Source organism: Kwoniella shivajii, chromosome 2 (assembly GCF_035658355.1).
Source record: "Kwoniella shivajii chromosome 2, complete sequence".
NCBI lineage: Eukaryota > Fungi > Basidiomycota > Tremellomycetes > Tremellales > Cryptococcaceae > Kwoniella > Kwoniella shivajii.
The window spans coordinates 1,354,352-1,377,302 of NC_085909.1; the positions used below are offsets into that span (position 1 = coordinate 1,354,352).

At 42.0% G+C, this 22,951-nt stretch overlaps 9 protein-coding genes across 9 annotated transcripts; 6 read left to right on the top strand and 3 right to left on the bottom strand.

Moving 5' to 3' along the window:
• Positions 1–385: 385 nt before the first annotated feature.
• IL334_001865 (transketolase) lies at positions 386–3,041 on the top strand (the record flags this gene model as incomplete). Its single annotated transcript, XM_062933614.1, has 10 exons — positions 386–417; positions 576–612; positions 671–700; positions 752–858; positions 912–1,066; positions 1,122–1,217; positions 1,280–1,384; positions 1,439–1,541; positions 1,593–2,865; positions 2,919–3,041. The coding sequence occupies 10 exons, from the start codon at positions 386–388 to the stop codon at positions 3,039–3,041; spliced, it is 2,061 nt and encodes a 686-aa protein (XP_062789665.1).
• Positions 3,042–3,453: 412 nt separating this feature from the next.
• Positions 3,454–5,939, top strand: IL334_001866 (uncharacterized protein; the record flags this gene model as incomplete). Its single annotated transcript, XM_062933615.1, has 14 exons — positions 3,454–3,467; positions 3,533–3,546; positions 3,609–3,710; positions 3,789–3,857; positions 3,962–4,074; positions 4,172–4,291; positions 4,371–4,562; positions 4,647–4,779; positions 4,840–4,902; positions 4,962–5,002; positions 5,058–5,181; positions 5,240–5,295; positions 5,362–5,511; positions 5,577–5,939. 14 exons carry the CDS (start codon positions 3,454–3,456, stop codon positions 5,937–5,939), a joined length of 1,554 nt encoding a protein of 517 aa, XP_062789666.1.
• A 209-nt stretch (positions 5,940–6,148) lies between these two features.
• IL334_001867 (uncharacterized protein) lies at positions 6,149–6,939 on the bottom strand (the record flags this gene model as incomplete). The annotated part of the gene is made up of 2 exons (XM_062933616.1): positions 6,149–6,860; positions 6,935–6,939. The coding sequence occupies 2 exons, from the start codon at positions 6,937–6,939 to the stop codon at positions 6,149–6,151; spliced, it is 717 nt and encodes a 238-aa protein (XP_062789667.1).
• Positions 6,940–7,277: 338 nt separating this feature from the next.
• IL334_001868 (uncharacterized protein) lies at positions 7,278–8,702 on the top strand (the record flags this gene model as incomplete). The annotated part of the gene is made up of 7 exons (XM_062933617.1): positions 7,278–7,408; positions 7,526–7,624; positions 7,692–7,705; positions 7,771–7,834; positions 7,891–7,978; positions 8,045–8,083; positions 8,178–8,702. 7 exons carry the CDS (start codon positions 7,278–7,280, stop codon positions 8,700–8,702), a joined length of 960 nt encoding a protein of 319 aa, XP_062789668.1.
• Positions 8,703–9,108: 406 nt separating this feature from the next.
• Positions 9,109–10,026, bottom strand: IL334_001869 (uncharacterized protein; the record flags this gene model as incomplete). Its single annotated transcript, XM_062933618.1, has 1 exon — positions 9,109–10,026. The coding sequence occupies one exon, from the start codon at positions 10,024–10,026 to the stop codon at positions 9,109–9,111; it is 918 nt and encodes a 305-aa protein (XP_062789669.1).
• Positions 10,027–10,382: 356 nt separating this feature from the next.
• Positions 10,383–12,917, bottom strand: IL334_001870 (uncharacterized protein; the record flags this gene model as incomplete). The annotated part of the gene is made up of 12 exons (XM_062933619.1): positions 10,383–10,505; positions 10,557–10,605; positions 10,663–10,853; positions 10,916–11,071; positions 11,127–11,227; positions 11,284–11,378; positions 11,444–11,546; positions 11,598–11,737; positions 11,807–11,873; positions 11,923–12,021; positions 12,083–12,735; positions 12,802–12,917. 12 exons carry the CDS (start codon positions 12,915–12,917, stop codon positions 10,383–10,385), a joined length of 1,893 nt encoding a protein of 630 aa, XP_062789670.1.
• Positions 12,918–14,664: 1,747 nt separating this feature from the next.
• Positions 14,665–17,020, top strand: IL334_001871 (uncharacterized protein; the record flags this gene model as incomplete). The annotated part of the gene is made up of 9 exons (XM_062933620.1): positions 14,665–14,768; positions 14,900–15,012; positions 15,092–15,324; positions 15,409–15,547; positions 15,609–15,723; positions 15,787–15,968; positions 16,034–16,700; positions 16,789–16,892; positions 16,977–17,020. 9 exons carry the CDS (start codon positions 14,665–14,667, stop codon positions 17,018–17,020), a joined length of 1,701 nt encoding a protein of 566 aa, XP_062789671.1.
• A 326-nt stretch (positions 17,021–17,346) lies between these two features.
• On the top strand, positions 17,347–20,352 carry IL334_001872 (uncharacterized protein; the record flags this gene model as incomplete). The annotated part of the gene is made up of 14 exons (XM_062933621.1): positions 17,347–17,943; positions 18,001–18,169; positions 18,278–18,322; positions 18,402–18,474; positions 18,557–18,649; positions 18,731–18,824; positions 18,904–19,018; positions 19,088–19,230; positions 19,303–19,384; positions 19,444–19,652; positions 19,715–19,781; positions 19,847–19,961; positions 20,028–20,139; positions 20,212–20,352. The coding sequence occupies 14 exons, from the start codon at positions 17,347–17,349 to the stop codon at positions 20,350–20,352; spliced, it is 2,055 nt and encodes a 684-aa protein (XP_062789672.1).
• A 509-nt stretch (positions 20,353–20,861) lies between these two features.
• Positions 20,862–22,858, top strand: IL334_001873 (uncharacterized protein; the record flags this gene model as incomplete). Its single annotated transcript, XM_062933622.1, has 4 exons — positions 20,862–21,503; positions 21,615–21,677; positions 21,737–21,863; positions 21,933–22,858. The coding sequence occupies 4 exons, from the start codon at positions 20,862–20,864 to the stop codon at positions 22,856–22,858; spliced, it is 1,758 nt and encodes a 585-aa protein (XP_062789673.1).
• Between the last annotated feature and the right edge of the window lie 93 nt (positions 22,859–22,951).

Genomic DNA, 22,951 nt, shown 5'->3' on the forward strand with positions numbered 1-22,951 from the left:
AAATGACCAGAGCTCGCCTTTATCATCGGGGGTTTTTGAATCTCGATAGCAATTGACATCACTATGAACAACTCGACTTGCTCTCTCATTGTCTCCGGGACTCGGGCCGTCCGTTGAGGAGATCCATTTTATTCCGACGGCAAAGAACGGTGGAAACCCTGAATGCAGTTGCGATTGTTCATTCACCTTGTAAAACTGCCACATTCGCACATTCCCCCCCCCCCTTTCCCTTTTCTCTCCCTTCCCCCCCAATCCCCATTTTAGCTCCGTCTCAGCGGTATTACACGTTCTGAACGTTTAATCCGACATTTCTTCACTTCATCTTGACTTTTTCGTTCTTCAAACTTCTTTCATCCTTTCCATATTCACAAAAACAGAAGCCATCATGTCCGGTTCAAACGATCAGATCGCTATCAAGTGAGTTTCTCATCTTTCGTCGCCCCATTTTTCTCACAGTGCTCCGTGGAACATCGTGGAGAAATCTGAACTTCCATTTGTCCACACATCCAATGTCTGCTTTGGTCTCGTATACATATCATGGTTTGTACGTTGAGAGGCTGACCCGTCATCATTAGCACCATCCGAGCCCTCGCTGCTGATGTAGTAGGCAAGGTAAGTATTCCGCCATACCAATATGATCGATGAATAAAGCTTACATCCCCTCCTTTAGGCCAACTCCGGTCACCCTGGTGCTCCCATGGTAAGTTGAATCATTCCATTTTCATCCGACCAGTAATGACTCGTAGGATAGGGTATGGCTCCTGTCGCCCACGTTCTTTTCAGTAAATTCATGAAATTCAATTCCAAGAACCCCAAGTGGATCAACAGAGATCGATTCGTTCTTTCTAACGGTCATGCGTGAGTGTCATGTCATAATCCCGTTGTCGATTTGTCACCAACCTCTTTCACAGTTGTGCCCTTCAATACATCCTCCTTCACCTTGCCGGATACAAGGTCTCCATGGATGACCTCAAAGCATTCCGACAAATCGACTCTATCACCCCCGGTCACCCCGAACTCGGCGTAACTGATGGTATTGAAGTCACCACTGGTCCCCTTGGTCAAGGTCAGTCGCTCTTATTGATGTTCCGTGTGTAACCTTTACTAAGATCTCCTCTCAGGTGTCTCAAACGCTGTTGGTCTTGCCATTGCCCAAGCACACATGGGTGCCGTCTTCAACAAGGATAATTTCTCTCTCATTGACAACCACACTTACGGTATGTCGCATTTCTACATAGCCTCTTTTCGGACGGACGATTCAGCTAACATCATCATCCAGTCTTCCTTGGTGATGGATGTCTACAAGAAGGTGTCGCTTCCGAAGCATGTTCCCTCGCTGGTCACTTGAAATTGGGTAATTTGATCGCTGTCTACGATGACAACAGTAAGTCGGTAAAACTCTTCATTTATACGAATTTAGCTGATAGTTCTTCTTTAGAAATCACCATCGACGGTGACACCGCTGTATCGTTTACTGAAGACGTAGAAGCCCGATTCAAGTCTTACGGATGGGAAGTTCTCCACGTTGAGAAAGGTGACGAGTGAGTCTCGAGGTCGACTTTTTCCACACACACAACTAATACACCATCCAGTGACATCGCTGCTATCGAAGCCGCTCTCAAAGAAGCCCAAAAGTCCAAAGACGTACCTACCATCATCAACCTTAAAACCACAATCGGTTTCGGTTCGCTTAAACAAGGTGGTCACGATGTCCACGGTGCTCCCCTCAAAAAAGACGATATCACCCAAATGAAGAAGAAGTTCGGTTTCAACCCTGAAGAGACCTTTGCCGTCCCCAAGGAGACTTACGACATCTACAACGCTGCCGCTGAGAAAGGTGCCAAAGCTGAAGCTGATTGGGAAGCTCTCTTCAAGCAATACTCGGAGAAATACCCCAAAGAAGCTTCCGAGCTCACTCGACGAGTCGAAGGTCGACTTCCCGATGGATGGGAGAAAGCCCTCCCCACCTACACCACCTCTGACGCCGCTGTCGGTTCCCGAAAACTCTCTGAGACCACCATCAGCAAACTTGCTGAAGTCCTTCCTGAGCTTGTTGGTGGATCTGCCGATTTGACCGGTTCAAACTTGACTCGATGGAAGAACGCCGAAGATTTCCAACACCCTTCCACCGGCCTCGGTTCTTACGCCGGTCGATACTTCCGATTCGGTGTACGAGAACACGGTATGGCTGCCATCTGTAACGGTATCGCCGCTTACGGCGGTCTTATCCCATTCGGTGCTACTTTCCTCAACTTCGTTTCATACGCTGCCGGTGCCGTTAGACTTTCCGCTCTTTCTCACCTCCGAGTTCTCCAAGTCGCTACCCACGACTCCATTGGTCTTGGTGAAGATGGACCCACCCATCAACCCGTTGAGACCGCTGCTTGGCTCCGAGCTATTCCCAACCTTGCGTTCTGGCGACCTGCCGACGGTAACGAGACTTCCGCTTCTTACCTTGTCTCTATCCTCTCTCAACACACCCCTTCCGTTCTCGCATTCTCCCGACAAAACTTACCTCAACTTGCCAACTCTTCCATTGAGAAAGCAGCCAAAGGTGGTTACGTACTTGAAGAAGTTGAAAACGCCGATGTCACTCTTGTTTCCACCGGATCAGAAGTACCTCTCTGTCTCGGCGCTGTAGAGCAACTCAAGTCAAAAGGAATCAAAGCTAGACTTGTGTCCTTACCTTGTTTCGAAGTTTTCGAGACTCAATCAAGAGATTACAAGCTTTCCGTACTTCCTTCAGGTTCTCCTATCCTTTCAGTAGAAGCTTACTCTACATTCGGTTGGGGCCAATACTCTCACGATCACTTTGGTCTCAAAGCATGGGGTGCCTCAGGTCCATACGACCAAGTATACAAAAAGGTCAGTTGACAAAATGAGCAGCAATCGCGTGAAAAAGCTAACATGCATCTTAGTTCGACATCACTCCCGAGGGCATCGCTAAGAGAGCTGAGAAGGTTGTTGCATTCTACAAGAAACGTGGTCAACCTGTATTCTCCCCTTTGATCTCTGCATTAGATGACATCTCCGATGAGTAGATGCGCAGTGTGGTTTTTCAGGGATTCTCTCTCTTTTGTTTTAGAATAGTTTGATTGTTGAGTATCCAGGAAATGAAATGCATTGCGTATGCAAGTGTCATATTCGAAAGGTGTAACATCGACTCGATCCCACAATTCCAATGTTCCCAAGACAAGAATGCTAGCACATGGAACATCATACTCTAGTTTGCGCATCATGAGGTTATTCCGAGATAAGGAACGCGCCGTGTTTATGCCGGTAGCACTACGAGTACGTTCGAGTCGAAGAAATGTTATTCATCTCACTTCAGTCACAGTCTATCTTTCCTCGATTGTGAAATTGTATAATAATCCCACCTGTAAGATATCATATAACGCTCTGTGTGTAACATAAAAATCATAACATCTGAGAAACCGTCAAGCTTCATACAACATGGATATCGAGCAGTGAGTTGATGGGATATGCCGTCGAGTACTGTCGTTTCAACTAAGTGTCATTGAATTTAATGTAGATTCCGAAAAGCAGGTTAGTTATCTTCGTTATATGTCGCCAATCGTTCTCCTACTGATATGTTATGCAATGAATAGGTTATGCAGCAATAGATTCGATATGTGATTATTATTCTACGATCTCAGAAATACCTGTGAAAGCTCAAGTACAACCTGGTTATCTGATTGATCAATTACCCAGTGCGTGAACCATGATACCCTTGAGACAATCGCGATGTGTAGCAGAGCGACTGACCAGAGGTCCACTTTGATGTATAGAGGAAGCTCCTGTGGAAGGAGAGGAATTTGCCGAGATATCAAACGATTTCCAAAGACAAATTATACCTGGTACGTTTTTTTGCTTCTTGATCAAATGAGATCCCCTTCGTTTCACCTGTCGGATATAACATCACAATACTGATCATATAGTATGATCTCAACTCTGTAAACAGGTATAACACATTGGCAATCACCTTCATTCTTCGCTTATTTCCCTTCGAATTCAACTTTCGAATCCATGCTAGCTGATTTATACTCTGCTAGCGTCACCAATCCTGGATTCAACGTGAGTGACTCATCACCTCCTTCAGAATTCATCATTTTGTACCTATTAGAGTTATATGAAGTCTCGAAAACTGACTCAGTTCATTTCTGACATGTAGTGGGTATGTTCTCCAGCATGTACAGAGTTAGAACAAGTCGTTGTCGAATGGGCAGCTAGAATGTTAGGTCTCGCAGAGAAGTTTTGGGGTAGCTCAGGTATTGGAGGTGGAGTCATTATGGTCTGTCCCAGCTCTTCTCATCTACTTAAACACGTATCATCAACGCTAAGCTCTCCACATCTTGGCTTCCATTTGACAGGGCTCAGCTTCGGATTCAGCATTTACAGCATCTATAGCAGCTCGAGAAAGAGCTTTACGAGTACTTTCCTCTCAGAAAGGAGTCGAGAGATCAGCAAATGGTCAAATTGATATACCAGACTCTATTCGACAAGAATATGGACAGAAATTAGTCGTCTATGGAAGTACTCAAACTCATAGTCTGGGTGCTAAGGTATGTTTCCCCTTTTTCCCTTTGAACAATTCCGTTTTTCAGATTTGAGATTGGAGCTGACTTGTTATGGTATCTGGGTTTCAGGCAGCATTGATGCTTGGCTTACCATTCCGAGCTGTATCGGTTTCAATAGAAGATCAGTACAGCTTGACTGGAGAATCAGTAAAACAAGCTATTGAAAAAGATGTTCAAGATGGTTTAATCCCCTTCTTAGTTTGTAAGGCAACTTCTCTCTTGGATTTCGTCACAGCTTATTGACGATGGCCATACGGTATAGACGCTACTGTCGGTACTACTTCTACTGGAGCAGTAGACAGAATTGCTGAGATTGGAGAAGTCTGTGAGTTGTACCTCGTTTGCTCAAATTCCACATCTGCTAATATGCCAATTACGGTGCAGTGAAAGAATACCCTACTACTTTCTTACATGTAGATGCAGCTGTCAGTGTTTCTCACCGCACTACTCAATGGATGCAACGCTAATAGAACAGATTAGTGGGCAGGCGTAGCGTATGCTTTACCTGAGTATAGGGAGTCACTTCGATTGAAAGAAGTCAACGAATATGCAGATTCGTTCTGTACAAATTACCATAAATGGGGCTTAACGACTTTCGATTGCAGTGAGTATTCTCAAAGTTATCATATATCTTTGCGTGCTGATCATAGCTTCCGTTATAGGTATCTTCTGTGTGAAAGATAGGAAAGATTTGACTCAAGCTCTGGATGTCACTCCTGTGAGGAACAATCCCTGACTTCGTTTGAATATCGTTTACCGTCTGCTAATTCTGTACTGTGATTAGCCCTTCTTGAGAAGTAAAGAAGCAGATGAAGGGACTGTAATCGATTACAGAAATTGGCAACCTGCTCTAGGTCGAAGATTCAGAAGTATCAAGTTGTGGTTCGTCTTAAGAAGCTTCGGTATAAATGGATTTCAAAAACATCTTGAAAATGTAAGTGGAGTCAACGCATATAGAATTTACCTTTATAAATGGTAATGACTCTTCTTCTGCGATAGGGCATAGAGCAGTGTCAACAACTTGCAAAGATTGTTGAACAATCATCAACTTTCGAAATTGTCACACCTCCATCACTCGCTTTACTAGTTTTCAGGCTGAAACCTTCTTCTTCTTCCCCCGAAGAAGTGAGTGAGGATGAGTTGAATATCCTCAATCAGAATTTACATGATCGTTTGAATTCAAGATATGATGTATTCTTAACTCAAACTGTATTACACAGTAAAGAGAAAAATATCTTTTGTATCAGATTAGCTATGGGTGGAAGATATACTACGTTCCAAGATGTAAAGAAGACTTGGGATATCATCGAAAGTGAAGGCGAAGAGGTATTAAGGGGATGGAAGAAGGTTATGGCGGAATAAGCTATTTGAGTGGAACCGACCGAGAAATACCCAGTATAGTCAATATGGTAATTGTTGCAATTGACATCGTGTATATATTGTAGATAAAGGAGACTTTTACGGAAAAGGCAAACATGAACACCCATCTGATTGAATTGATCAAAGTCGTAGTAAAACATACCGAAACCATTCATATACTATAATCACATAAACCCTTTTCATCATACTCCTTATCTAGTCTTCCAACCTTTACTCTTCTCCTCTTGCTTCTTCTCAGCACTACCCAGTAACCATTCCAATCCAGCAGCTTTCACGATTGAATTCTTAACGAAATCTTGAACTACATTACCTAAATCATTTTCTGTTCCAGGTGTATTTCCAGTAGCTGAATTAACTAAATTCTCAAATATATCACCTGCCGATGGTGAATCACCATTTGAATTTGAATTTGAATTTGATGAAGCTTTTTTACCATTTCTGGTTCTTGAGGAGATTGGATCTGTCTGATATTTAGATTTGGCTTTCTTATTCTTGGAACTTGAAGATTGATTTTCTGAGAATAGTGAAGCTAAACTTGCTATACCGGGAGCCCAACCTTGATTTCCTTGATAATTATTACCTTGCAGACCAACGAACTGTTTGATCAAACCGAACAATTCATCCATGCTACCTTGACCTGAACTATTCATCAACCAAGCGACCAATCCAATCAAAGGACCAATCTTCATTCCGAATCGTAAAACTCTTGAGAACATTCCGAATATTCCACTTAGGAACGACCATACAATCCATATCGCCGAGAATAAAATGATGTATTTGGTATAAGGGAATAACAATTTGACGACATTGATAAGGGATGATGGATCTGATAAGTTGGGTGGATTGTATGCTATTCCTTGAATGTTCACTGGCAATAACGGTACGATGTGATGGTAGAATGCGCTACAACGGATGCGAGTCAGTATCTGGCTCCCCCATATGGCCTCTGTATTTGGGGGAAGAAGATGCCGACTTACTCCATTTTTGGATATCCCTCGTCAGTCGTTGTATGTGACGTGACAAATTGAAAAGGCAACGATAGCTTTTGAAGATGACTTGATGACTTGATGACTTGATGACTTTCGATTATGAGCAGAAAGAAGAAGGAGAAGAAGGGATGCGAGATTAACGTGGAGCACAAATACCCCATATCAGGATGCAAGTATTACGTTATGAGAATATATAGTTATGAATTTCATGACGTCGGTGAGGACAATTTCCAGAATTCATGCTAAAATAATGCAAGATTATTTTGATAATTAATCATATCCTCTGATCAATATCTCGCACAAGTCAAACACTATATATACAGACATTGTCATGCCTATACCCATCCATGATGCCGAAGCACTACTGGATGATGCATCGTTATCTCGGACAGAAGCGACGGGAGAATCATTCCCTGCTTTAGAGCATTTCAGAATACAAAATGTTCCTCCAGCGGCATATTAGTGAGTTCCTCCATGTCCAGAGCATGTTCCCTCGCTCTTTATCGCGTTTGAACGTGACGAGCAGCGCAAAAACAGGACACATCGGCCGAATCTAATGTCTGGACTTGCTTGCTATAGTATTCCAGATTTCATTACCAAAGAAGAGGAAGAATACCTTTTAAGGAGAATAGGTGAATCACCTCAACCGAAATGGAAGAAAGTCGGTACAGGTAGAAGGTGAGTAGCGTGACTCTCTGATACCAATGTCACACTCTGAACGTCAGCTGAAAATGAATGATTGTAGGCTACAATATTGGGGTTGGTAGAAGAAGTCCTTTCAGCATTTCGCTGATTCAAGACGCTTACCAAGCCTTATCTGATAGGAGGAACAATGTCCAAGAAGGGAATATTGTTACCTGAACCATTACCTGATTTCCTCAACGAATAGTGAGCTTATCATCTATTTCTTTTTAAGAATGTATTCATACTGATCTTGATGGTAGTCCAGATATTGTCGAGCGTATCGAATCTTTTCTGAGGGTAGCATCAAGTGTCAAAGGTAAAGAAAAAATGGAATTAGGTATAAATCAAGTATGTTCTGTCACTTTTCGACCAATCGCCCAAGGTCGCTAGCTCATTATGAATTGATATCATTAGGTACTGATCAACGAATATCAACCTGGACAAGGGATATCTGTGGGTGGATTGGAAATTCATTTCATTGGTCATCTACGGTTTCATGTACTGATCTATCGACTTTACATTAATTTAACTTTAAATTAAAATACAGCCTCATGAAGATGGACCTGCATTTCATCCGTTGGTGGCTACATTATCACTTGGGTCTCATACGGTCTTAGATTTACATCATTATTTGAATCCTACATCACCTTCACCACCGATGATCTCTTCTTCTCCATCTCTGACAGAAGGGGAGATGGGTAAATCAATAGCAGCAATACCATTAGGTCATTTACTTCTAATGCCAAGATCGTTACTTGTCCTATCATCAACTCTCTACACGTCCCATCTACACGCCATCTCCTCAAGGCACAAGGATATAATCGTTCCTCGATCATTGTCAACTCCCACCACCAATCCCAATGGAGCTCAGTCCTCAGGAATCGATGAAGAAGGTGCGGTGACCATCGCTAATGCCGAATTACTTGGAGATGCAGAAGTGATCGACGCGCTCAGAGAAGGTAAATGGATAGGCGAAAGAGGTATAAGAACAAGTTTGACTTTTAGAAGAGCTGAAAAAGTATTGAAAGGTGGTGCGTTAGGCGTATTGGGGAACGCCTTGAAGAGACCATAGGAATCGGCGCTAGACTAAGAGTTGGGCCCAGGAGTCGATCGAGCATGGAACCTGTATGTAAACATAAAATCAGCATGTATGTGTGGATATCCGGATCCTTGAAGCCGGAATCCATCATCCGGATTGGGCGACCATAATACCAGGATACCCCCAAGCTAATTAGTTCGAACCAAGAATGCATAGGCAGTGTGAAAAGGCTAATCAGGCCAGCCACGATAAATCCAGGAGGGACAAGGAGACACGAAGGAACGAGGCGAATGAGGATGGCGAGGGGACAGAGGTAGAGGGAAAGAGGAGGTAGGCTGGGAGAGGGAGGATAAAGAGGGAAGGGAGAAGCGGGAAGGGAAAAGGGGGAGGTGGAAGAGGAAGGCGAACAGACGTCGAGCAGTAATATAACGCACCATTATCATCCAAGATCTAAACCAAATTCTTCCAACATATGCTGTATGACCGTCTTCCCACTTGTTGAACCTGAACCAATTGAAGAGGAGTATGAGTATGTTTGAGACGATCTTAAAGTCGGTTCTTTAAGTAGATGATTATTTTTGGAAAGAACTCGTCGAGCTTCTTGATCAGGATCAGGAGGGTATTGTATAGGTGTAAGATAAGGATCAAATTCATCTGATATTCCAGATATATCATTTTGGTCGTCGTGATATTGATGTTTTCCATTTTGTTGATAAGGGTTTTGACGGTGACTATACTTTGAATCGATGAGGTATGAACCGATATCCTCTTCCATGAGATTATCGTTCTTTCCATGCAGTTGCGTTTCGGTAGCACCAAACACATCTATATCAGGGACTTTGTCTGAGTCTGGAGGTGATGTGAAGGATCGATCGGGTTGTATAGGTCTTTGAAGATATTCATTTGACAAATCTCCTTCTTGTTCTTCTTCTTCTTCTTCCTCGTGTAAATCTTCCCCATTATCTGGAACATCATTCATTTCATCGTACTCCATATGTTGTTTCGATGCATCAATTCTGATTCCATTCCTTTTAGAAATAACGACCAAACACATGATCACCACTTCTAATTCCCTTTCACTCCCATGTACTATTTTCATTGGATCGATAATACTCATATCAATTCCAAGATGATCATCTCCTCCCATAACTCCCAAGATACATTTGATCAATCCCAATTCATCATTTTCACTCTCACAATATCTCAGTTCGTCAGGTAAGGGTATCCGCTCATTGATTACCGTTTCTAAGATCAATAAGATCAATGAAGGTGGTATAGAAGATAAGGAAGTGGGTCGAATGGGGATTCCAAGTTTGGACAATAACGAATTAAGTAAGATTATGGGATCGATTGGCATTTTTCATACAGCAGCTCATGTCATGAGGTGGGTATCGTCATGTCGAGGTATAGGTTTATAAGGATATGGTGCTTTGGACTAAAAGACTGGACTACCAGGTAATACATTGATGCAGGTGGTGTTTGTTTACACTTCACTTCCTCGTCATGTTTTATCCTTTTTCTTTTTGGAATATCATGGTGGATGTCTCCGCAGTTTAGACCTCCTTGATCCAATCGACCAATCCATTCAATCAACGGTATTCAAGTCAAACCCCTTCATTCAATGCTATTTGAATTATGCATGCACTTTCATCTTACTCTTCTTCCACATTATAATCTTCCCTTTCTAAATTCATCGCTCAACCCTTCACTCTACTAAGCCTTTACTCCTTGACCCTCCAAAAACCTCTTCAAATCAGCTAACAATTCCAATTGCTCTCTAGCTGTCAATGATGTGACCACGGTCTGCATGATTGACCCAACTGTGACATATTGGATCTATAGCTTCTAATCAGCTCTTATTTTTGCATATTCAATAGGTAGACTCACTCGGATCAAAGAACTGTAATACACATATGAGAAAAGACCCATCATGAATCTAGCGTATAACGTCAGCTATCTATCTTTGGCGGTTGTCTATGTTTCGGAAGCTTACTGGCAGTCCATTCGGTCAGTCATACCTCCATGACCAGGAATGCTGTGTCCGAAATCCTTGATGTTGAATGCTCTCTTGAACCCGGAAGCAAAGAATCCACCAAAGGGAGCTACGAGTGAAGCGAAGGTGGCCATGACCAAAGAGTGGATTTGGAAAGGAGCATATGGGATAGAAGGAGGGGCATGTCCAAGCTGATCCAAAACATTGTCAGTCTTAAATTTCAACGTCTCCCATGAGGGCCTTTCTAACTTACAACAGTCGAAAGGATTTGTTTAGCTGGACCCGTAAATTCAAAATCCCGCCATACAAACACAGGGTTAGGTCGACATGTGATCTGAGACAGAACATTGGTACCGAGATCTCGAGCGGGACAGATCATGTATGGGAATCTCATGAAGAATGTGCCCCACTACGTCAATCATGTCAGTGAAGCATTTCTAGACGGCCAAGGCATCACGACTCACTGCAAGACCGAATAAAAGGGTGCAAATGAATGCACCGACGAAACCTTCCACAGTCTTCTTGGGAGAAAGCTTGATGAGGGGAGTTCGACCAAACAGTTTGCCTAACATCGAAATGGTTAGACGGTCGAAGGTATCAGAGCTTGGACTTCCGACTTACCACACACATACGCCATGACATCGTTGCAAATGACCAAGGAGGCAGGTACGAAGAACCATATCAGACCTTCGAGGATGTTATTGATGATGAAATGACTGTAAAACCGGCATCAGCGATTGTAATTATAGCCCAACATTAAATGACATGAAGATACACCCACCTTGAGACAACGACAAGTAGCAAAGAAATGTGTACCCAACAGAAGAGAGCGAATTGCTGTCTGAGCCACTGCCTTTGCAAGTTGGCAACAAATCCCACAAATCCTGTTCAGAGCCGTCAGTTGTCCATCGCTTGGCAGAGTGTTTACAACTCACCGACAACGTAAAGCATGAAACTTATAAACCTATGGTTCCTTGCAAAAGGAATAAAGTACGCGTCGACGAAGACGACGTGCTTGAAGTAATAGATTATCGATTCTCCGTAGAGGAAGTAGTTGCACACGACAAAGAAATACCTATGATTGATTGTCAGAATGGCGGTAATGTGGTGAGGGAGGCCTACGGCATCCTTCAGCGTGATTTACCAATTGAGCGTTTTACTCCATTTATCAGCCTTTTCTCCTGATGCTACTTCGAACTTATTGGCCCCGTCTGTAGAGTCATTAGTTGCGAACTGCAGGGAACGGGCGAAGTAACTTACGATCTCGAAGGTCGAACAAAGCGGTTACTTCCTTATATACCAAAGTTTGACAAAGCATAACGAGTAAAATCATGTAAGGGTGTCCCAAACATAAGAGAGCTGTACTTTTCTAGTCAGCTTTGTTTCCCCCACCAGCACGGTGGAAACTAGAATAGCTTACCGATGAAACCGAAAATCATAATGAAAGTCCAAGTGGTTCTCTCAATGACATTCCTATCTTTTTTGATAGCTGCGGGTAATGAAGGTACACTGATTGACTTTTTAGGCGTGATAATCTTTTCACCTTCTTTACCTTCACCTGGTGCTACACCATCCTCAAACTTGACTCCGATTTTAGATGGACTAGTTGGAGTAGGTGCGTTTCCCGGTCCAGATGGTTCGAAATCTTGAGGTTGTTTTCTTTTACGATTGGCTGGTAAATCAACAGCTGTACGTTGAGGTAATGTTTCAGGTAATGAAGGTTTGAAATCTGTTTTTGCTACGGTTGATTTCTTATTTTCCACAGCATTGGTCTCAGTAATACTTTGTAAATTATTTTTTTCCTTCTTTTCCTCTGATATTTCCTTGACTCCGTTAGTCGTAGGCTGTACTTGCTCTTCTTCCTTAGTTGATGTGATTGGGCCATCTCCGTTTTGCTGAAGGGAAGGGATAGGAACGGAATCAGCTATATCGTTTGCTGTGTCTTTGGCAACTTCAACCGCTGAATTGGCACTTTCGGCAGTTTTGGAAGCTAGTCTAGCTAATCGTTTTCTTGCTGATTTAGAGAGAGGTGCAGTGGGTTCAGTGGAGCCGCTGTTGTCGGTCGTGGACGATCTGTGAGTTCACGATGTAAGATTCAAGGGTCCATTGATACAAGGGTTATAGATGATCTTTGCTCACATAGGAACTTCTTCAACCTCTTCTTCCTCCTCCTCTTCTTCGTGATCATTATCATTGCCTAGCACATCATACATTGATTTGCTGATGAACTTGGACTGACCACCTCGGTTCGACATATTGGCTGATCTGCTACTCTTTTGGTTACTGACTGTTGCGAACGGAGTGCTGCCTGAGTAGTGAACGTTTTAAAAGAAGGAATTGTTGAGAAGCAGTGGTTTTTTATGAATGTGATAGAAATTCCCTATGGGATGACGTTGCATCAGCATGGTGGAATGACGGAATCAAATAATTACCACACAAAGCACTCATTTATCATCATTTGCACATTAGGAAATAAATGACACGTCACGCTTGATACTCTTTCTAATCAATCAATCTTTCTGCCAAATTTAACGAACGATACGATATCCTCCTCAATCTTTCATCTCTCTCTCTTCGTTGATTCTTTCTTCTTTCTTCAAGCAGCAGATTGAATATGGTAAGTCATTCATATCCCCACCATACTTCAGCCAAACCCACTCTCTTTCTTCTTCTTAGCCTATCGTGCTGTCCTTCGCAATTCCTCTCTTTCTATCCCGGATGACCAATAACAATCCAACTCCTAAAGAACTTTGAAATGCCCATTATGAACCTCTTAGTTAGGATCTGATGGGATCATTTTGATTTTCGTGCGCCGGGTAGGACCGGACAGCCAGAGGACTATCTTTACACATGACCTGATTCACCATATACATTCAAATCTTATTGTTGCAGTTGGTATAAATAGGATGATCGAAGCTGACGTCTTTTCGACCGTAGTACCGGGCATTGTTCATTCTGATGTATTAACTCTGTTGAAACACCTTTTTATCCGACATATAAACACCTACTAACCATTGGTGAGTAATAATCCTTTTACTTTGTCTGTTTGCGCACTTTCACCTCATCCTTCGAAAATGAAAAACGCTATGAAGAGAAAACGATACATACCATACTTTACCTCATTCGCCGACGACAACGTCGTGATTAGCGTAACAATTCAGCCTTGACTGAGCGTTCATCACCTTCCCTTTTCCATGAAATATAATACTATCGGTTGTGAGAAAGGGAGTGATGAAGCTGACTACAGACTTTCAACTCGATAGACAGCTACGCGTATTCCCTGAACCAGTCTTGATCCATGATGCAATACTGTGAGTCATCATCTCATCTGTGTCTTTCTTTTAATCACCTTTTTGTCTTCTCTATCTCCTTCCTTCTGTGATGATATTTCCGATGGGCGGACAGACTCCTGATCCTATTCACTCTGTGATAAACGTCTCGGTGTACAAAAAGTAGGCGGGGTGAAGGAACAGTTGATATCCATCGATTTCTGATCCATCTTTACATCCATGCGTTGTTGTCTCAAAAGAATTTGCTCGAACAAGAGACGATGCTGATAGTACTTGAATGTAGGACATCTCAGAACCCCTTGAACATCTTTACACTCAATCACGTTGTACAGACCATTTCTAATTTGTATTATGTCCTTATGTATTATTCATGAATCAGTTGAGGCCTTTGTGTATCATTCGCTGCATCGTGCTTTGATGTCTTGTTGGTCCCCATCTGATCTGATATGCATGATTGATTTCCGTGTAACCACCCAAATGATTTACTTGAGCTGCATAATGTCAAGGAGAGAGGTGCCCCACGTTGACAAGGTTAAGGTTGAACAAAAAAAGAAAGAAAGGAAAGACAGCGAGGAAATGTTGAAATTGACTCGTACTCGAGACATTTATTTGTCACAATCTATATATACTCGTTCACATTTCAACTCGGCTCAACTCATCATTCCCCTCGACTTGATTTCTCCCACTTGTCATAGACTTGTTCAGATACGACATGTCGACAAGTGTGATGTTTAACCAGTCTCAAAGTGTATCCAAGAGGCGGGCGGTGGATAACCAAGATTTCATGGCTGTCATTTTAGTTGGATATGGTGACAAGTACGTTTATCTCATTGTGACTCATGTTCTGAACCTCCCAAGGCTACCTGTCACTGTCGGGTGGCGAAATCGAATCATCCGCTATGGCTCGGCAAGTTTTCAAAAGCTGACAAGGGCTTCAATCGGTTCAGCCTTTACCCGTTCAACGAAGGTACAAACGTAGTTTCCAAAGCTCTCTTACCAATTGGTAACGTACCTATAATAAACTCAGTTATAGATTGGGTATTAGCAGCTGGCTTAAGAGGTGATTCAAGTTCTTTCTTCATCTCTTCTAGATATCCCTTCATTTGCTAATCTATGGAATTGGCAATCGCTCAATATAGACGTTTTGATCATTGTTCCACCATCATCATATACATCAGTAGCGGAACATGTATCTGAACATTATTCAATGGCAACTCATCCAAGAGCGAGAATAGATATCAAACGTACTTCAGAAGGTGAAAAAGATGATAACGATGAAGATCAAATTGAACATAATAAGAAAAGTGAAGGTTTACATGTAAACAGAGAAGGTACTGCTAGATTGTTAAGGAGGTTCAAAAATTGGATTAGGGTGAGTTCAACTTTCACCTCTATTGCCAAACTATGTTCTCAGGACGATGACTGCTGAATTCAGTCACTGTTTTTATTTTAACAGACCGACTTCGTACTTCTCCCTTGTGACTTGTCAGCTCCGTCGACCTTATCCCTCAGCTCCATACTGGACAAACATCGTTCATCTCCAGATGCGGTACTCACCTCTGTTTTCTACGAACCTACCGAATCGGTCAAGGAAGGTAAGCTCAGCTGTTCTGTTGGCGTTTGTCGACTGAGGCGTTCAGCTGATCGTGTAAGCAGGCGAAGAGAAAGTGATTGTAGCATTAGATAAAGAAACGGATGAACTATTACTCATCCAACCGATGGATACGTTGGAAACGAGTGATCTGGAATTAAGATCAGCTTTATTGAATTCGTAAGTCGATTTCGTCCTAGATTAGCTTCGCTTCATTACGCTTATATACACTCGTGACCTCAGTCATCCATCACTATCGCTAACGACTCGATTATCCGATGCGCACATTTACGTGCTACGTCGAACGTTCCTCGACCTGCTGTCAACTCGCCGAACGAAAGATTTAGATAGTATGCGAGAACAAGTCATACCTTGGCTGATAAAAGGTGCTTGGCAAAAAGGATTAGGGAGACAATGGGCACCCAGTGAGCTACTTCTTTGTGGGGTGCCTCAGTGATCACAAGCTAATTGAGCTCACAATTTTGACTAGTCCTCAATCCACCAAAGAAAGATCCATTCGCTGCTGCTCTTGCTAGATCAACCGCTACAAATCCATCCTCATCACCTTATTCAACCTTGTCACCCGATTCATCACCCACATCCGATCATACCCCATTACCACCTACGACACCTGCGTCAACATCAAATGGCGGCTCTTTGCAAAATAGTATGATCATCGATCCTGAAGAACACATAAAATCATCCACAAAGAAGAACGTAGTAGGTTGGACATGTAAGGTAATCATCTCCGCTCCAGCGCCAACGTCAACTTCTACTTCTGCTCAGCAACCCAGAGGCAAAGCGTCAAAAGAGAAAGCAACTCCCGTAGAACCTGAACATCTGATAAGGGCAAATACTTTAGCTGGATATTGGGAATTAAACCGGAAATTCCTGAAATCACTTTCAGCTTCAAACCAGAAGATAACACATGCTTCACCTCGACAAAATGCATCCTCAGAAGAGAGTAATAACAGCGGTACAGCACCTGCCATCTCACCTGCAGCTCAAATATCCCCCGACAGCTTGATAGGTGAAGGGACGCGAGTCAACGAAAGAGCAAGTATCAAAAAATGTATCATTGGTAGACATTGTAACATTGGTAAAAACGCAAAATTGACTGGTTGCGTTTTATGGGATTTCGTCACTGTTGAAGAAAAGTGAGTTTCCCGATTCCATGTTTCTGTCTCTGTTTCTAGGAGAGATAGTATCAGAAAGAATCAAGCTGACGAAGGTGTAATGTTTCAGTGCCAAGATTGAAAACACCATCATATGTTCAAATGGTAGAATCGGCGAGAAAAGTCAAATCAAAGACTGTGAATTTGGTACTGGATTTGAAGTCAAACCAGGTGGTAAGTACTATCCGTTCAGACTCTGAGTAGGGGTAAGGATCATCTAGTCGAAACGTAGCTGATCATATTTCCTCAACGTCATAGCTATACTGAAGGGTGAGAAATACGTAGCTGGACAGGAAGTATAGGTGGCTCTGTCATAGGTAGCTCCTCACGGTAGAAAAAGATGATGCAGAGTGGATAGCATAGTCGTTGCGTATAGTTACATGTCATACTTCCTGTACATGCATATCATCATGATGAATAGTGCAGTGCTCGTACTGAGCCAAAAACCCAGTTGCCTACTGGTTCTAAATTATATATATGTTTCACCTCCACTTTGTGAGTTCAGACGTCGGAATGATATCACGCGTTCTTGATATCATTCATAAGTAAAATTGGGATACTGGGGAATACATGTCGATCATACAGCTACAAGATAAGGTCTATTTGTAAACAACAAAGATTCACAAGAATGAGTGACGGCTCCTCCATCATATCGTCTACCGCCGAGCAACCTCCGACTGTAAACCCGGGTGGTAGTGGGAGTGGGAATGTGATTACGAGTAAACCTTCATTTCCTCCTACACCTTCACGGACAACATCTCAACTATCAATAACGTCAATCGGTGTTCAAGGTCATCTCTCACCTCCTTCAAGTACGACATATAGTCGAAGAAGAAGATCGCACTCTAATCCTTCTCCTTCCGCTGAACCAAATGCGAAAACCGATCTCACTCCCAATGATATTACACCTACAAAACGTCATCATAATCCACGACCAAAAGGTTTATTGAACGCTTCTTCTTCAAACAGCTCATTGAGATCTAAACCCTCCGTCTCAACTTGTACTTCCCCTTCATACTCGTTCTCGAGAACGAATTCTTCGTGTGATGGTACCGAGACGATTTCAGGGTCCAATACACCTAATACAGGCAGAGCTCCAAATCCCTTTGACCTCTTATCAAAGGGTAATAATAATGGTAGTAATGGGTCACGACATGGCACAAGAAGTGGAAGTGGGAGTGGGAGTGGCAGTACAACACCGACGAGAAAAGGAAAAGAAAGACAGGTCAATCCGATTTCAGATACAGACACAAATCTGAATCCGACTACGAACACTAAGCAGAATCATGAGATGGAAATAAACGTGATAGAAGTAGAAGGTGAACTGTCTTTATCTACTGATGATGTCAGAAAGGGACTCAGGGATCTAGTGAGGAGGAATACTGTAACTGCCGGTGAAGCAGGTGAAGATGCGGATGGTCAAGATCAACTGACCATCGAGGATATGAAAGGTAAGTAAGAGGAAACTCTTTCAAATAACTATTTATCTTATCGTTAGAATTCCTTTCCGTCTGATTCGTATAACAACATATGAGGTGTTGATCAGAAAATCCTTGCAGACACAAAAGATGATCCACATATTCTCGAATCCACTGAACAAAACAGTAAGTCTATGATAGCTTTCTTTTTCCATTTCATTGCTATAGTCACATTAACTAATGCTCTATCGTCGAATGGAAATAGAAACGGAAATAAAAGAATATACACCTAGGAGATATTACGTTTTAACCAATGCTGGTAAACCAGTATTCTCTTCGTGAGTAATTTTCTGATGTCAGCTTCTATACTACCATATACTGGCAAGTCCCATATCGCTGACGACCTATTCACCCTGATAGCCAAGATAAATCGTCTGAAGATAATATAACCAACTTGATGGCCATTGGGTCTACTTTAATTTCAATTTTCCAAGAAGACGATGACAAGATAAGGTAAGTAATCGAAAGGCCTCTTCTATCTTTTCTTGGTACTCAACAGTGTCAATTATCCGCTGATACTTGAATACGGTGCAGATGTATCATCAAAGGTAAAACTAGAATTGGCTTTTTACTGAAATCACCTTTGTACTTGTTCGGTGTGAGCGATTGGGGAGAACCAGAACATATTGTACGTATCTATTCTAGTCAGAATTTGAATATACCTTCCTGTGTACATGCTTGCCACGATCTGACCAGTTCAATCCCAGTTACGATCACACCTCGAATATATCCATCTTCATATCTTGTCTGTGGTGTCATCAACTCAATTATCGAGGGTATTTCAAAGACGAAGTAACTATGACTTGTCAAGATTACTGGATGGTACTTTATTCAGCCTTTACCTCAATCTTCCTTGCGAATTATGCTGATGCTTGTTTTATATGTACATAGGCTCAGAGACTTTCCTGAACAGACTTATCGAGAGATCGCAATACGATTTCACATATCTTACAGCGACCCTGCAACCACTGAGAATGAATCCAGCTACAAGAGATATGGCAGGTGCTGCTTTGATGCCTCCTAGCAAGTTCAACGTAAGTCAGCTTTTGCTGTTTCAAGGTCCTTGCAAGGTGCAATGCCATAAACTGACTGTATGAGGTTTATAGGACTTGCTGTATGTACTGTTGATTGCAGATGGACATATTGTCACTTTATTAAGACCTAGAAAACATGCTGTTCATCCTTCCGGTAAGTGAAGATAGGAGTCGCTTTGGATAATATATGATTGTGACTGACTTTTTTCAAAGATCTTCACCTACTGTTGAATACACTCGCATCATCATCGACCCTTCGTTCTTCCGAAACTTGGTTACCTATTTGTTTCCCCAAGTTCAATCCAGCAGGCTTCGTCCACGCTTACATAAGTTATGTCACTGAGAATGTGGGGTTAGTGTTTGTCAGTGCAGACAGAGAAGCTTTTGAGGATTTGAGAGGATGGAAGAGTATAGTTCTTGATGTAAGCTAAGATCCTGGTCGTCATCCTGTGCCTGTGATTTAGCTGATAATAACCATCATCAGAAATTGGAACATGACAAGACTCTTACGAGGATCACAGACGCGATTCCACTACATCCATACACAGTCTGTCAGTTGATCTGATTGGGCAGTGCAGTTCATAAGCGTTCATAGCTGACTTGAACTTGAATGTAGCCGCCATTGGTTGTCCCGGTCTTCGTCATTTTATCTATAAATCAAGACAGTACATTCAAATCACTCAACCGGAATGGGAAGCTCCATACATTGAAGACAGCGTTGATCGCAAGCGGTGAGTGCAGCCAAGTGACGCCAGTGGTCAATCTCAGCTAACCAGAACACTGGAACACACGATTAGTCTTATAACGCTATACCAGAAATTACATGATGCTATTCACGCTCGTTCAGGACAATCACAATCTTTCAAATTGGTCTACATCCGCACTGAGCACGAAGCATGCTTAGCATGGGTGAGTACTCTACACGCATCCGATGTATGATATTAGAGATCTCGGGTGAAGTGGACTAATGAGTATTCTTAGTTGACCAAACCGTTCGAGTTGTATTTGACAGTCTCGCCACAACTTTCGAAATCTGCAGTTGTAGCCACCGCCAATTCCGTAGCTAAATGGGTTTTAGCCGAAGAAGGCAGAGTGTTCTTGAAAGATGCGCCTGTATTCTAGATGGGTGCGACGAGCATTGTATGCTCACATAGAACAAGAGGGACAGATGTATAACATGAGTATGGATGGTAGTTGTGATTCTAATGTTGGGTACAATTGTGAAACTATAAATGTGGACATTTGCATTTTGTAAAATGTAGAGTGAAATGAGACTGAGATGAGATTGTCACAACAGTTGAATTACCAGAATAGGAAATACTGTACCGAAAAGCGTTCGCTTCGGACATTTGCGCTTTGCATCATATCCTCGACCTTTAAACATCAGTTTTGACCTCTGTTCTTCCTTCTTCCTTCTTTCCTTCTTTCCTTCAATCTTCCTTTTCCTTTTCTGATCTCGCATCTCGTCACTCCCCTTCATTTGCGGACATCCGTGGCTATCATCTCCTCAATAGCTCTCAGTCATTGACAATCAGATTCCTGCCTTTCACGTCCTGTATCAGCAGATACTATCAGTTCGCCTGTTGTTACGTCATCTACGCCAGTACTGATGTTTCTGTCAAAAGGACAAGATGAGTTTCTATATCAGTCCACCTGAAATCCAAACTTCATCATACAAACATTTGGACACCAATGGAAGATCAAACATCTCTGAGTCCTCACGGATTAATGACTTTGATTCGGATTCAATGATATCGGGTGAATCAACAAAAAGAACGACAACGCGCGCGGGAGACCCATTTTCGAATTCACAATATGTGGATTACGAGATAAAATACGATTTCATGGAAAATCAAGCCGGTCCTTCGAATTATCAAACTCAGACTCAGAATCAGAATCAAATTCACATGAACACGAACACGAACGTGAATGTGAATGTGAATACGAAAACGAATGGCATACCTAGACCTAGTCCGTTATCACTCTCACAGTTACAATCGAATGAACATACAAGTAGTCTTAATACCGGTAACAGTATTAGTAGTAGTAGCAGCAATAAATTCATCATCAACTTTCAACAAAAATCAATAACCTTCCCATCAAACAATCTCAATGGTATTTCACCAGTGGGTGATGATATCACAAGGGAAGAACAGGAATTCAAAATTAAATCAAAAGAGTCTTTGACAAGTTACAAATGTCGTTGGAAAAATTCGAATGGAATCGGTGATTGCTGTGATGCTATTTTAACAAATCACGATTTATTAACCAAGGTTTGTTTGTTGTTATCTACTCGTAACTATCATCTGAACTCCGTTTCTTCTTCTTCTCCTTCTCCTTAATGAGGTAGGTAGATGATACTGATATACACTGCGCATACATAGCATGTGAACAACCATATTCAACGAACGATATTGAATGCACATGAAACGCATAATGATGATAATGTAAGTGAAACGATGCATACACATACATACGGGTAAAAGACTTAAAATGGTCGTAGTAGATATTCAATCAACCGAGATTTTCTTGTTCATGGAAGAATTGTAAATATGATAATCTAGCTTCCGATCACTTGTATCAACATATCAAGGTTGATCATCTAGAACCAGATCTACGATGTCCTTTCAAAGGTTTGTTCATCACACACTCAAACATCATCTCAACTTTGGTTGTTAACGCTGACGTGATGTTTCCCTCAGGATGTAATGAGAGAATATTCAAAGCAGGATTGTCGAATCAAGATCATATCGAAGATACAAAACGACATCCCAAGCCTTGGTCAGAAAATTCATTCCGCTCAAGTGCTAAACCAACGAAAGACCACTCGCTACGAAAACGATTACCATCGATGAATCCAGATTGGTCAGTCCCACCATATATGTTATCGACACCATCAATACTTCCTCGAGCTAGACAGAAATCACCTTCCCCATCACCGATTTTTGCACCGTTGTTCTCGCCTTCACCAATACCAGCTTATCTGTTGAGCAGACCAAGACAAGGACAAGGACAGGGACAAGTAGATACACCAATACCACATGATGGTCCACCAAGATTCCGTGATTTCAAAATTGGGATTTTACCAAATAGGAATGAAGATGAGATACCTTTTTACCCGAATTGTGGAGAAGCCATTTCGTACGATTCATCTGGAACTCATTCAAGTAGTATTTTCCCTTCGACCGTACCTGATCATGACGATGAAAGGGAAAAAGATAAACAAGGTAAATACATAATACCTTGTTCTTCAGAAGATGGTGGGATAGAATTAAGGATTCGAAAGAAGTTACCTAGTAAAAATGGGAAATTAGGTTTTGGAAGACCTAGATTAGGTTATCCTGCTGATATCTTTGAAGATCATCGTAAACAAAAACTAATCTCTGATAGAAAAGAGCAAAGATCAAGGAATAAAGGTAAAGGTAAACAACGAGAGGAAGATCCAGTCATATCAGATTCTATCAAAAGGATAGAAGAAGCAAAAAAACAAGCAAAATACCATCCTGATATAATCAGGAATGCGGCTTTGAGATATGCTACTAGGAAAACAAACAGACCGATAGGTGTAGAAACGTGGAAACAAGTCATTAGGTTTGAAAATGAAGGAAGAGCCTTAGGCGAGATGTGAGAAACAGTTTCGGACATTTCTTGTATTTTAGTCCACGTTCAACAGTTACTCAATTTTGTATCTATATTAGATATACCTCACAGGATACCCCGT